The following is a 14,728-nucleotide window of genomic DNA, read 5'->3' on the forward strand; positions in this document are numbered from 1 at the left end:
TAAAAAAGCAAGTGTATGTAGAAAATCAATTTTTTTTTCTGACATTGTGAATTTCATTACAAGCATTGGTATGAAAAATAAAAACACTCACACGATTACAGTTATTAAGATCACCCTTTCACCACCTATTTTCTGGCTTGCCTGCATCCCTTTGAAATGTGACCTCTTAAAAAGTTGTACTTTAACCTCCTAAGACCTGAACACTTATGTGGCGTGCATTTTGAATTTCTCTTTGCTATTTGGGCTGACTGGGACCTAATGAATGTAAAAACAAAGAACTATCTGATTTGATTTTTTTTTTTTTTTACCTTATTTTTGTTTCTGAGAAAAATGAGACCCACATAAGAAGACATTCATTTTAGATTTCAATAGAACAGTGGCAGTATATTGTCCTCGTAAGTGGGTATCAGGCCCTTGTAGAGAAACATTTAGTATTTTGATCGAGACAAACCAAAAGGTGATGTCCACATATGTGGACGCCAGGTCCTAGGAGGTTTATATTGTAAACCTTTATACTTTTACTTGTTGAATACAGTAGACTGAATGGTGAGAAGAAGAAAAAAGAAAAATTTTAAGATACTCATGCTGTGAGGTGAAATTATTTAGCAGGTATAGATAATGTGATGGAAAACAGATGTTTTCAGTTTGTCATAGCTGGTGGTTTAACGCGGTACAGCACAGAGGCGGTAAGGTTTGGGACAGCGTGTGCCTCCCAACTGGAACTCCAGACTGGGCTGCTCTCCAGCAGGTGGCGAAAGAGAAAACCTCTGAAGGAGGGAGGTGAAAAACAAAAACAACTCCATCCTGGCCAGCTGTTCTCCAAGACACACACGCTTACCTGAGAATAAACAATAAGACATGAGTTTTATTATAAAATTTTTAAGATATTCACTATATCGCAGAGTTTACTACACTTCTGCAACAAACTAAGGATGCATGCCATTTGGCTAAAACAGTACAAGAGGCTTTAATGTACAACTAACCTGCAGAAAATGGAAGGAAAGCATCTCTCTTGTGAAATTTACCATCCTGGTCCAGAAAATGTTCGGGGTTGAAAGAGTGTGGAGTTTCCCACATTGACTCATCATGTAGGACCGAGTCAAGTGTAGCCAGGATTATGGTGCCCTGAAGAAGTATGACACAAAAAACTGAGATGCTAAAATTGTAAAATAATCAAAAGTGTAATAAATTTAAAAAAATAATAAAATCAAAAGAAAGAAAAATATCAGATATTTAAACTAATAAAATTTATCGGGACAACACCATGTTTACCACTGTGTACTATATCATCTTTTTACTCATTTTTTTTACTCATTTGCAAACCGAGAAGACCTGCTGCTGGACTTTTTTGGAGAAAATGTCCCATCCTTTCTTATATAGGAATTTAGCTGTTAGGCAGTCTTGAGTTTTATTTGTTATATATTTTTTTTAGTTTCATGACTCTTCTACTATCCCACCTTTTTAGGACATGTTTCTGTAATCAGATTCAAAATAAGCTGATAGTTTTTAAGAAATAGTAAAATATCTCAATTTAAACATCTGACATGTTTTCTAATATATTTCTGTTACATGTTGGTTTATAAAACTTACAAATCACTGCATTCCGTTCTTATTTAAATCTCACAAAATATCCCATTTCCATATATTTTAGCCAATAACTACAGTTAATAATAAATGCATCTGATTTATCAGGAATTTAGATCATTTTCTGAACAATATTCGAAAGACTCACTCACCTACAGGTTCAAGCTCACATAAACACATGATTTCTGTCTTCCTATACAATACTTGAAACACTAGTGTGAACTAGAGTGAACAGCTACTTAATTAAAGTTAGAACTCCATAATGTTTGCATCATCAAGTATCAACAACAGTCCCAAATGGACAAATAACAAAGCTGAGGTCTTAGAGCAAGTGTAGGATGTCCTGAATACTTATAAAGGATGTGATAATCAGCTTGTTTCAACAGTTTGTTTCTTTGTTTGTTTGTTTCTTTTTGGTTTTATTTGTGTATTGTGTATTTATTTGCTTTTTATGTTTGGGGTGGGGGGGTCGGGTTGGTTCCTGGAGGTTTAAAATGCTAAGCCAGAAAGTCTGACTTGGAAAAAAAGAGGCACTAAAATTGTTAGTGGATTGTGTACCTTTGGGATTGTGTACTTATCAATTTTGGTGTCCTTGCTTGCACTGCGGGCCACATTGAAGGGGATAATGTTGCCCACTCTCTGGATCTCATGGATGACCGCATCAGTATAGGGCATGTTTTCTCTGTCAGTCATAGACGGCTGTCTGGATGAACCAATCACAGCATCGATCTCAGCCTGGACTCTCTCTGTGGAGTGAAAACAGGAAACAAGTTTAAAAATAAAGCTTAAGATGAAAATAAACTAAAAAACCAAAACTAAACTGAAATGAGTGAGACTTAAAAAAATAAATTAAAAGCCATAATAACTGAGTGCTGTCTGCTGCACAGATAACTGGGGAGAAAATTCTCATTCCACCTACAATCAATATGTGATGGCAAGATGATTACACAGTATGCAAGCATGGTGGATATGCACACCTTGTATGTCAGGGTAGAAGATCATGTAAAGTAGTCCCCAGTGTAAAGTAGTGGTTGTAGTTTCGCTTCCAGCAAAAAACAGGTCCATAGTGCATGCACTTAAACTGCTGTGATCAAAAACTGAATCACTGCCCTCCTTCTAGCAGAGACAGGAATAAATGACTGTTGACATATTTCATTTGAAGTGCAAAAAGAAAACACAGCACACCACTTACCTCTCCCATTTCTATGAGAAAGGCATCGATGTAATCTCTCGGTGATGCTGGGTTAAAGTTTTCTATGTGTTCTCTGATTTTCGTTTTTATGAAATCAGTTATGTGTCGTTTTAAAGTTAATATCTGCCGATGAGGTCCAGGCAGCCACTTCATCAGCCAGGGCATTGTGTTATATATCTACAGAACAGGAAGCCAGTTACCAAATTATATGATGGTCTGGAAACAACTGTGACATTTCTACCTGTGTATTTCTCTATGGTACTCAAAGGATCCTGAATTAACATGTGTTGGGGAATTCCACAGATCCAAAGATATTGAAGGAAGTCTAACATCCAGGGAAAAAAATTAATCTTTTAAACCTTATTTTAGAGCAAAGTCAATAAACCATTTCAGTTTGGTGATTCTATACACTCAGTTTAAGTTTCAGTGACCACTGAAATTAAAGGTTAATCTAGATAATTATTAATACACTTTGTTAATACACATGTTCAGTAAAAAAAGTATTTTTAGATCAATACATTTGAATTGAATAAGGTGATGTTTGTTACTTAACTATATATGACATATGTATTCAGGACATGTTGTGATGTAAAAAGATTAATAAATGCTGTTGCCTTTTTAAAGGAGGTTACCTGTGCCACTGTGGTTCCCTGTAAACGTACTATCTCGGTAAAGTTATTAAGAATAGACTGATACTGCTCATCAGTGTACTCAAATCGATCCCCAAATACCAAACAGCAGATGATGTTTGACACGGCGTTGTTTAACAGTGGCTGGGCATTAACAGGCTTTCCTGTAGAATAAAGAGACAATGAGAATACGAGGCAGTAAAAGGCTTGTTGAGTAATGATGTTTGTGCAATTTCTAAGTGTGTGTTTGTGTGTGCCTTGATGATCCGCAAAGGCCTCTGTGAGATACTGGCACTCCTGCTGGATGGAAAACTCCAGGGTCTTCTTGCCCAGACCAAAGTTTCTGAGTGTATGAAGAGTAAATCTCCTCTGCTGCTTCCACTGATACCCATTTGACATCACAAGACCTTTGGACACACACACACACACACACACACTGATGCTGCTGGTCTAATTACTGCTAATGAGATTCTTTTGGGGAAACAAAGGAAAAGAAAAAAAACACCATTATTCCCAAATAAGTCTTCAAATATGGGTACTGCAGGACGATCTGTGAAATCTTCTCCTTGTTGGACCAGCGCTTCTCTCAAAAGCTTGTAGCCATTAAGCACCACAACTCTTCCACCAAAGAGTCGAAGGCTGAAAATTTTTCCATATTTCTCTGCAAACTGAACACAGAGAGTGGACAGGTGTGTTTGTGAGGATGACAACTGTGTTTTTATACATCACTTTGCATTTAAACATTCGTTTTTATTAATCTCTGACTCTCTTGCACACTATGTTTTCGTACTGTTTCCATCCCCTCACCCCAAACCAGTCGCGGCAGATAGTTACCCGTCCCCGAGCCTGGTGCTGCTTGAGATTTCGTTCTGCTAAAATGCAGTTTGTTGCCATGTGATTGATGGTTGCTGGGGTTTTCGCTGTATTATTGCAGGAGTTTACAATATCCTAATCACACTGAAAAGAACTTAAAAAAAAAAATGGTGGTAGATGTTGTTTATTTGATAATTTTTTTTAACCCACTGCCAGGTGGTTGCTAGGCATTTATAATTCACCTTTTATGGATATAAATAACATGCTACAGTTCTGAAATGAAAATGAAATGATGCTTAAGGCTAAATCCAAGGTCATTTTTACATGCTGCTAGGTGATTGCCAACATGATAAATATGTAAATGGTCTGTATTTGTATAGCGCTTTTCTAGTCCCTAAGGACCCCAAAGCGCATCCACCAGTCATCCACCCACCCATTCACACACTGGTGATGGCAGCTACATTGTAGCCACAGCCACCCTGGGGCTCACTGACAGAGGCGAGGCTGCCGGACACTGGCGCCACCGGGCCCTCTGACCACCACCAGTAGGCAACGGGTGAAGTGTCTTGCCCAAGGACACAATGACCGAGACTGTCCAAGCCGGGGCTCGAACCGGCAACCTTCCGATTACAAGGCGAACTCCGAACTCTTGAGCCACAATCGCTCCATGTAGAAATATATATATATGAAAATAATTACATATATAAATAATTACTTAAAAATCAAGTATCATCATTTAAAGAATTTATTAACTCATTCATTTTTAATTAATTTTTTGTATTAATTAATAATATTTTTATTATTTAAATATTTAACATTTTAATTCTTTAATGATACATTTAATTAAATATTTAATAATGTATTTATTGACACTCCAAGCCCTCCATACCCTTACACACGCAATGCAGATTTAGACCTACACACGCATAGCACACTCATACCGCAGAGAAATGTGAGCACGTTTATAAAAGTGCAAAAATGTTTGTGTTTGATTGCAAAAGCAAAGCAGGAGTGACATTATTTCATTGTCGGTAATGTTATAAAACCAGCTGCATGAACTGCTCAATGATCAGTCTGACCTACAGAAGCACAAAGCTATTGCGAATCGAATAACAAAATATAACTTGCACATTTGATTAGTGTAACATAAAGTGTATCAGTACAATTCAGTTGATGAGGCAGAGTGACTTTATTGGGCAGGCCTGGTGTCTTCATCTTAAACTCTAAACTTAGCATAAAATCTTTAAGTTTAATCCTCTAATGAAAACAATAAATGTGTATTTTAAAAGCGGTCAAACTAGAGTGTTACTTTAACCTGTCAGCAATTTGTTTAATATAACATATTATTCTTATGTATAGTGTCATACCTCTGCGAACTGCAGGTGAAGTCTGCTAGGTCTGATGCGATGAAGATCGCCGATGAAAGGAAGAGCCCAGGGTCCAGGAGGAAAATTTCTCGGCACTCTGTTCTTCAAAAAATCAGTCAGGAGCAGAAAAACACACAGGAATAAGAAAATGCTGCTGAAGTCTATCCACTCTAAGCCCAGGACACTGTATAATGTCTCCATGTCTTCACTTGTTTGTGCTGACCTGTAGTTCGTTTACAGGTAACAATCAGTTGATCGATTTGTTAACTTGTAGCGTTCCCCCTCGAGCTTTGGTTTCTTTTCACAAAGAGAAAAAGGAGAATCAAAACACGTGAGAACGTTTACTCCGCTTATTCGTCAGATGTGTCAGGGATGGGATAACACTCTTAACTGCGCCACCACAACAGATCTGAGGTTTGGTACCAAATGCATGCGGTAAGCATGCAGCTGGGGCATGCTAGGTTGTGAAAACAGTGCTCAGTGCTCTCTTGTTGTACCTGCAGCTGCTGCAGAGGGGTCCAATGGCCAAAAAGCAATATAGTAACACAGATTTCTCTTCACCCGTTGCCTACTGGTGGTGGTCAGAGGGCCCGGTGGCGCCAGTGTCCGGCAGCCTCGCCTCTGTCAGTGCGCCCCAGGGTGGCTGTGGCTACAATGTAGCTTGCCATCACCAGTGTGTGAATGTGTGTGTGAATGGGTGGATGACTGGATATGTAAAGCGCTTTGGGGTCCGTAGGGACTAGTAAAGCGCTATATAAATACAGGCCATTTACCATTTGTGTGTCTGTACAAAGAACAGGCAGATTCCACACAAAAGCTCCAGCCAACAATGCGGTTCACATCCAGCCTATAATTATCCTTTGTTTATAATCTTAAGATTGCTGAATTATTGGTCACTAGAAGTATTTGGGTGGTAATAGTGCTTTCACTTAGGGATTTAAATATTTGCCTCACCATGGTTACTTTAGATGTGGTGACATTCTCTCACTGGTTATTTGATATCATGCACATGTGAAGATAAAGAACACCTCGGAATTTGCTTTGTGTGCAAAGGCAAAGGTTTGATTTACACCCAAGAAAAGTTCTTTATTTCTTCACATGCCAGAATGTGGTGTTTTATTCATGAAGACAAGTGACTCTGAAAGCCTTTAAATAAAGAGTAAAGTTTTTATTGAAACTGAAGTGTCCAGATTACATCATGCATTCTCAAACTGATAAACAGCACTGAAATGAACTGCACTCCCACCCGTTAAAGCTCAGTCTGAAACTATATTGTGACCTTAAACACAAATCCTAATGACAGTGTGATTTATATGAGCACATTGAGTCTGGTAGGTCTGACAAATTTAATGTGCACTGGAAAAGACTTTAAGAAAGTTGGAAGAGAATGTATTTACTGCATATTTGAAAACAGTCCTTTAATACAGAGAGGACAAAAAAAATCACAACTGGCATTCTTCTAAAATTGTAATATAGGAGATCATCATTCATTACAACAAATGTAATAGAATAGAATAGATTAGCTGGAAGACAGTGTAATAATAATGGAAGACATGTGATTAGTTGTGATTCATTGTGCTGAGAATGGTATGCCCTCGGTTTAACGTGGCACGGCACAGAGGCGGTAAGGTTTGGGACTGCGAGTGCCTCCTAACTTGAACTCCAGACTGGGCTGCTCTCCAGCAGGTGCAGAGAATGAAAACCTCTGAAGGAGGGAAGTAAAAAACAAGAATAACTCCATCCTGGCCAGCTGTTCTCCAAGACATGAGCGCTTGCCTGAGTACACAATGAGACACAAGTTTTATTCACACAATTTAAAAGTTTGATCACAGATTATTGCTGCAGCTCTGGAACTTAACAGAGATACCATTAAGAGACCGATCCCCTACCAAAGACATACTACTTTAGTAATCTTGCCTCCTTAAAGCACTTGGCTTTAAACAGCCTTTAACTGGATTTTGAGGAACTGTAAAAACTGACTAACCTGTAGAAAAAGGAAGGAAGGCCTCTCTCCTCCTGAATTTACCATCCTGGTCGAGAAAGTGTTGAGGGTTGAAGGAGTTTGGAGTTTCCCACATTGTCTCGTCATTTAAGACCGAGTGTAGAGCAGGTATGATCATTGTACCCTGAGAAAATACTGCCAGTTAGAAGCGTTATTTAAACATGTCTAGTGTTTGTTCTAATCAGCGTGTCATACGTGTTTCTGGTATTGCTGATTGTTCATGCATTTATTACTTCTACAATCATCTATTCATTATTAACAGGTTGCTCGAAATGCTCGCTGAAAAGCCTTCAGATGATCCAAAATGCTGCAGCAAGAGTACCGACAGGGACTAGAAAGAAAGAGCATATTTCATTCATATTAACTTCTATAAAACTTGTGGTTCCCAGTGCATTTAAAAGTAGAATAGGAGGCAGAGCCTTCAGCTTTCAGGCCCCTCTTCTGTTTCTCCCAGTTTGGATGTGGGAGGCAGACACCCTCTGTACTTTCAAGATTAAGCTTAAAACTTTCTTTTTTGATAAAACATGGTGGTTCTTCTTCAAATCAAAATGTTATTGAGGACAACAAACTTTGAGAGACCTGGCATTAGATGATAAAATGACAACTTTTTCATTCAAAATGTATCTGAGAAAACAAAAAACACCAAAAAGTGCTATAAGAAATTCATCTTCCAATTCCTTTGTGTACCTTTGGGATTGTGTACTTATCCAATGTTGTGTCCTTGTTTGCAACATGGGCCACATTGAGGGGAATGATGTTGCCCACTCTCTGGATCTCATGGATGACCGCATCAGTATACGGCATGTTTTCTCTGTCAGTCATAGACGGCTGTCTGGATGAACCAATCACAGCATCGATCTCAGCCTGGACTTTTTCTGCACATAGTGAGAACATGAACTGGTGTATTGTATTGTTGGATTGCCATTTATGCCTAGAAATATATATTTATTAGGTTTAGGGAAGTCATTTATGGGGTCACATGCACACAGACAGACATACTTACACAACGCACAGGCAAGGTACTCTTTGTGTGTATGTATGCGTCCAGTGTTGTAGTGATGGGATTTCCGGGTCTTTTTAGAGATCCGGCTCTTTCGGTTCGGCTCACTAAAAAGAGCCGACTCCGAACCGGCTCTTCAGGTTGTTTTGTTGCTTTAATTAATTTATTATTAACAATAATATAAAATTATGCACAAAAGGAATTACTAACGTAAAAAAAAGTGGTTTTATTTATATACGTTTATATATAAATATATGCGGTGGCCCCTAGAGACAAAACACGTACAAACTCCAAAACACATTTCTGCCATGAACTGAACTTCCAAAGCAGAGCTACTAGATCACTTAAATTACACAATTGAAAGCACGTGTGTATTGTTTGTGTATTTATACACAGGCACTCATATATATTCAAATAATTTAAAAAAAAAGTTCATTTACCTGTTACTACCACACACCAAATCCAGTCGTTGGTACTTTCTGGCTTGTGTAGCCACTAGGTAACAAAAGCTTAACACTGCGCCTAGCATCCTGGAGCACTTCTGTTGACTTTTGTACGTGTTTTGAGTTTTTATGTGCTTTGGAGTTTTTACGTGCTTCGGAGTTTTTACGTGTTTTGGAGTTTGTACGTGATTTGAAGTTTGTATGTGCTTTGTCTCTAGGGGCCACCGTAAATATACTTTTATTTATTCACTCCACATAAAATGTAATAAATAAATCATATAATACAAAAATCAACTATTCACATTTCAAATTTTAACTATTTAAATTTTCAGCTTTTTCCTTTTACAAATTTAAAGTGAAACAACACAAAACACTGCAAACCACAACACAATTAAATATAAATTAAAATATGAAAACAAAAAGAAGATGCATATTCTCTGTCATATGGGCCCGCATGAATAAACTTTCTGAATCCTTTATCATCTGCAACTGAAAATAGTTGTGGATGATTACTATACCTTTCTAACTATCTCTACTTTTAAGATTAGGCTTAAAACTTTCCTTTTTGCTAAAGCATATAGTTAGGGCTGGACCAGGTGACCCTGAATCCTCCCTTAGTTATGCTGCAATAGATGTAGGCTGCCGGGGGATTCCCATGATGCATTGAGTTTTTCCTTTCCAGTCACCTTTCTCACTCACTATGTGTTAATAGACTTCTCTGTATTGAATCATATCTGTTATTAATCTCTGTCTCTCTTCCACAGCATGTCTTTTATCCTGTCTTCCTTCTCTCACCCCAACCGGTCGCAGCAGATGGCCCCGCCCCTCCCTGAGCCTGGTTCTGCCGGAGGTTTCTTCCTGTTAAAAGGGAGTTTTTCCTTCCCACTGTCGCCAAAGTGCTTGCTCATAGGGGGTCATATGATTGTTGGGCTTTTCTCTGTATCTATGAAGCGCCTTGAGGCGACATTTGTTGTGATTTGGCGCTATATAAATAAAATTGAATTGAATTGAATTAATGTGATGTTGTTGTCCCTGGCTCTCTCTCTCTCCCTTGGGCTCTGTTCCTGTGCTACTGAGTGTAACTACCGCCCCTCCCCCCTCTGCCCAGTGTAAAGCACAAGGCTCACGTGCAGAGTGAAGCGAAAAAAAAGTGCGAGAGGCTGAGAGAAAGAAAAAAAAACCCCACGTGACGGCTCGCGATAAGGAGCCAGCTCGCGTCGTTCACGTCAAAGACCCGGCTCTAAGAGCCATTTCGTTCGCGAACGACCCATCACTACAGTGTTGGGAAGGTTACTTTTAAAATGTATTCCATTACAGAATACAGAATACATGCCCCAAAATGTATTCTGTAATGTATTCCGTTACGTTACTCAATGAGAGTAACGTATTCCGAATACTTGGATTACTTAATATATTATCATGCTGTTTACAACTACATGAATGTACTATTGCTGTGATTTATTACTGTTACTGAAGGTCCGCGGCTCTGAACCGTAGTAAAGGGACCTCTGGCTAATACAGTGGGTTCTGTGTCGGCTCGTAGCCGAAAACTAGCTTTACTTTGTTGTCTGGGTCACTTTGCTTGTGAGAGACAGAGAGAGGCGTTGAAAAGCTGCTCCAACGGAACTTATTGTTTTTGGAGGAAAACACGAACACGGTGTACAGTCGAGTCTTAATAGCTTACTTACAACTGGGCTCGTCAGGCTCTCTTCTTGGCTGCAGTGGTTATTATTATATTTACATGCTTCCAGCTCCCGTTTTTGCTCCATGACAGCTCGTACTTTTCCTTTTTCTCCCTCCCTCACTCACAGACACATAACGGGTGTGGCAGTCCATTCTCCCTGCAGCACGGACTACACTGCCTATGATGCTACATTCTTTAGAGCTATACCGGTAGCATTCTGCCTATTAGCTTAGCACAACACAACAAAAAGGCCTCTCTCACCCAGGAAACACGCAGAGAGAGAGCGTCACCCTGTAACCATGGCAACCGTAACACTGCCGACTGGAACAACAGAACGTAGCTGTCAAACAAAACCCAAACAGTCCTGACCCGCCACAATATGAAACAGGGAAGTACCGCCATGTAATCCATTTATTTCAACAAAGTAACTGTATTCTAAATACCACCTTTTTAAACGGTAACTGTAACGGAATACAGTTACTCATATTTTGTATTTTAAATACGTAACGGCGGTACATGTATTCCGTTACTCCCCAACACTGTATATGTCATATGTTAATACACCTATGTATATTCATGTAACCTAAATAAAAGATCAATGTTACGGGGGAACAGACGAGAGCAACTGGGGTCAAGTGAAGGAACGGCGTTTGTCCAATTCTCTCCCGTGCACGAGAAGCATAAAGAACTTTGCCTACTCGTGTCTTGTTTTGCTGTGTAGTTAAATTGTCTTGAACGTTCCAGCGAATAGGTTTAAGCTACAAACCTGTCAAAATCTCTGAAAAAAACTAATAGAAAGATGGTCACAAGTGTGTATTCAGAATCAATATTGTTCATACACACACCTTGAATGTCAGGGTAGTAGATCATGTATAGCAGTCCCCAGCGTAAAGTAGTTGTAGTGGTTTCAGTTCCAGCACCAAACAAGTCCAGGGTGCAAAAACACAAATTGCTGAGACTAAAACCAGAGTCTTCGTCCTCCTTCTATCAGATTCACAAAAGCCAGACGCAGGAAATAAAAGGCATGTTTTTTAGAAAGTTTAAATGAACAAGAACACATTTTGAAAACACTTACCTCCCCCATTTCTATGAGAAAAGCATCAATGTAGTCTCTTGGTGATGATGGGTTGAGGTTTTCTCTGTGTTCTTTGATCTTGACTTCTACAAAATCAATTATCTTTTGGATCAGAGTGAATATTTTTTGGTGAGGTCCAGGCAGCCACCTCATCAGCCAGGGTAATGTGTTGTAAAGCTACAGAACAGGAAGACAGTAGCAGTAATAGGTCAAATTTTGCAAAAGTAGGTAGTAATGAAAAGTAACCGAGTAAAAACATTTAAACACAATTTTGAAGCATACTTTAATAGTAATTAAAATCTCTTTTACACCACAGCAGATTTCATAAGTAACTTTCTTCCTCCACTGCAGTTAAAGGAACACAACAGTAAAATATTTCAGGAAAGATAATCTGCGTTGAGATATCAGTCTGAGAGTCTGAGACGAGGCACAGCCCTGGTGGAGTCTAATGTGAACAATAGCTATGCTCCACTAACTGCTCCGTTTGCAAAAACAGCTTTCACTTGGGCTGCACAAAAAAGTTCAGTTAAAGTTTCTTATTTGTTATTTTTAAATCCTGAATCAAACAACACTAAGGTATGTGAAAGAGTTTCACCTGTGCCCACACGCCTCCCTCCAAGTACACTATCTCACTGAAGAGTTCCAGAATAGACTGAAACTGCATGTCAGTGTACTCAAAACGATTCCCAAACACCAAACAGCAAATGATGTTGGACACAGCGTTGTTTAACAGTGACTGGGTATTAAAAGGTTTTCCTGAAAGAGCATATGTCCATTAGACAAAACATTAAAAGCAAACTCATAATTAATTTCGATTATGTAAAAAAAATGTGTAGGTTTTGTGTTTGTGTATGTGTGTGCCTTGATGATCTGCAAAACCCTCTGTGAGATACTGGCACTCCTGCTGGATGGATAACTCAAGGGTCTTCTTGCCCAGACCAAAGTTTCTGAGTGTGTGAAGAGCAAATCTCCTCTGTTGCTTCCACTGATACCCATTTGATATCACAAGACCTTTTGGAAAAACAAAACTGCATTAGGCCCAAAGTAACTTAAAAATAAGGTCATTAAAATACTGACCTACGTTTTAACATTGCCAAATAGTCAGATGATGCTGGTCTTATTAAAACATCTTGAAAAACTTTTCAAGGAAAATTATCACCTTTATTCCCAACCAATTCTTCAAACATTGGTAGGCTGGGGCGATCCATGAAGTCTTCTCCTCGTTGGATTAGGGCTTCTTTGACAAGCTTGTAGCCATTAATGATCACAGTTCTTTGACCAAAGAATCGAAGGCTGAATATGTTTCCATGTTTCTCTGCAAACTGAACATGAACAGAAGATTCTGTTCAGTGTTGGGTTGGGATCTGCCTCATTTGGGTGACCGCTTCATAATTTTGGCTATTTCCTCTTAAGAAAGCCAATATTAATACAGCTTCTTCTGAATAAAATACAGCTTCACATACACCGCAGTCCCTTTCTCTCAATAAATAACCAAAAAGACAAGATAACAAATACTTTATTCATACCATAGGTAGGCATTTTATATAAGAAAATATTTAAGACAATGTTAAACTCTGTGACTGTTCTGCTCTATTGCACATTTTAAAAGCAATTAAAAGCAATTAACCTGCTTTATAAATGCACTGTCTGTTTGTTTATTACTTTCCAGCCCACTGGTAACTCATGATAATGGTTGAGTTCTAGCTGTAGAATGCCCACACTAGGACAGAGTATTAGGGCGAGAAAAAAAAATACTGTTGATCATTTTGAGAATAAGATCAAAAATGTATTTTGAGAAAAAAGTCAAAATACTGTTCTTTGAAAAAAGGCGAAATTATGTTTCTGGGAAAAAAGTCAAAAAGTCTATTTAGAGAAAAAAGTCAAAATGTGGAGATTACAGTAGTTGTTTCACGACAAACTGCCACGTTTGCTATACCCTCTGAGTTAGTGAAAGCATACTTCAGAATGAGTTTTTAGTAACAAGAATATTAGGATCAACATATTAGGATGTTGAAAAGATGGTGCAGGAAGCTTCATCTGCTCAGATGGAAAACCACACAAACTTCAGACAGTTGGCCAGATTTGTACAAAATGAAATTGATATTTGTACGGTTATTGATAGTTACACTCTTGTCCAATAAAGAGGTCATATGTCAGGATTCTGGCCTTCTACAAGTTCTTTTCATGCCCCACTTTTGTAGAACAACCTCCTTCAAGGCATGCTCTGTGGAGGTTTTTAAAGCTAAGTTGAAGACCCACTTGTTCACCGCATCCTACGTGTCTTATTTCGGTAAAAAAAAAAAAAAATACCACTTTTAATGCCTGGGGCACGTTATTTTTATAACATGACATTTTATTAATAAAAATTAGTAGTAATAGTAGCAGCAGTATGTATACCTCTGCAAACTGCAGATGAATTCTATCAGGTCTGATGCGATGAAGATTTCCAATGAAAGGCAGAGCCCTCGGTCCGGGAGGAAAGTTTTTTGGCACTCTGTTCTTCAAAACTTCAGTCGTAAGCAGAAGAACAAACAAAAAGATTAAAATGCTCCTGCCGTCTATCCACTCTGAGCCAAGAAGGCTGTATAATGTCTCCATGGCTTCGCTTAGTTAGGCTGTCGCTTAATGTTGAGATGGGCTATATCTGCAAATATGACGATGATTGTTTTATTACCAGAGGACGTGGAAAGACGCTTTCAAAATAAAAGCGCGTGGTTAAGACTTAACCAATGTAAAATTACACTACATCTCTAAGACACTCTGTTACAATTGTTACACCTGTACCAGGTGGTTAAGAAAAATCGGAGTTGTAACAGTGTATGAAGTTAGTAAAATTTAGTGCTACGTTTAGGAGGAAACAGGTAACAGTGCTTGTTTCAGGTCTTAGACACACGGTGTGCTTTCAGTGTAGGATTATTATTTTCGTACATTTATTAATT

General features: G+C 38.6%; 2 protein-coding genes across 2 annotated transcripts; both read right to left on the reverse strand.

Annotated features, from left to right (window-relative positions):
• Nucleotides 1–465: 465 nt before the first annotated feature.
• On the reverse strand, nt 466–5,984 carry LOC148095985 (cytochrome P450 2J2-like). The gene is made up of 8 exons (XM_087836628.1): nt 5,586–5,984; nt 3,911–4,073; nt 3,409–3,812; nt 2,777–2,953; nt 2,562–2,700; nt 2,143–2,330; nt 984–1,125; nt 466–838 (listed from the first exon to the last, which is right to left on the reverse strand). Exons 1-8 carry the CDS (start codon nt 5,784–5,786, stop codon nt 663–665), a joined length of 1,590 nt encoding a protein of 529 aa, XP_087692754.1. The 5' UTR covers nt 5,787–5,984; the 3' UTR covers nt 466–662.
• Nucleotides 5,985–6,732: 748 nt separating this feature from the next.
• LOC148095986 (cytochrome P450 2J2-like) lies at nt 6,733–14,466 on the reverse strand. The gene is made up of 9 exons (XM_087836629.1): nt 14,187–14,466; nt 12,949–13,111; nt 12,651–12,800; nt 12,385–12,545; nt 11,790–11,966; nt 11,560–11,698; nt 8,275–8,462; nt 7,570–7,711; nt 6,733–7,361 (listed from the first exon to the last, which is right to left on the reverse strand). Exons 1-9 carry the CDS (start codon nt 14,385–14,387, stop codon nt 7,186–7,188), a joined length of 1,497 nt encoding a protein of 498 aa, XP_087692755.1. The 5' UTR covers nt 14,388–14,466; the 3' UTR covers nt 6,733–7,185.
• Between the last annotated feature and the right edge of the window lie 262 nt (nt 14,467–14,728).

Source organism: Neolamprologus brichardi, chromosome 23 (genome assembly GCF_056152115.1).
Source record: "Neolamprologus brichardi isolate AB-2024 chromosome 23, ASM5615211v1, whole genome shotgun sequence".
In the NCBI taxonomy this organism is placed as follows: Eukaryota; Metazoa; Chordata; class Actinopteri; order Cichliformes; family Cichlidae; genus Neolamprologus; species Neolamprologus brichardi.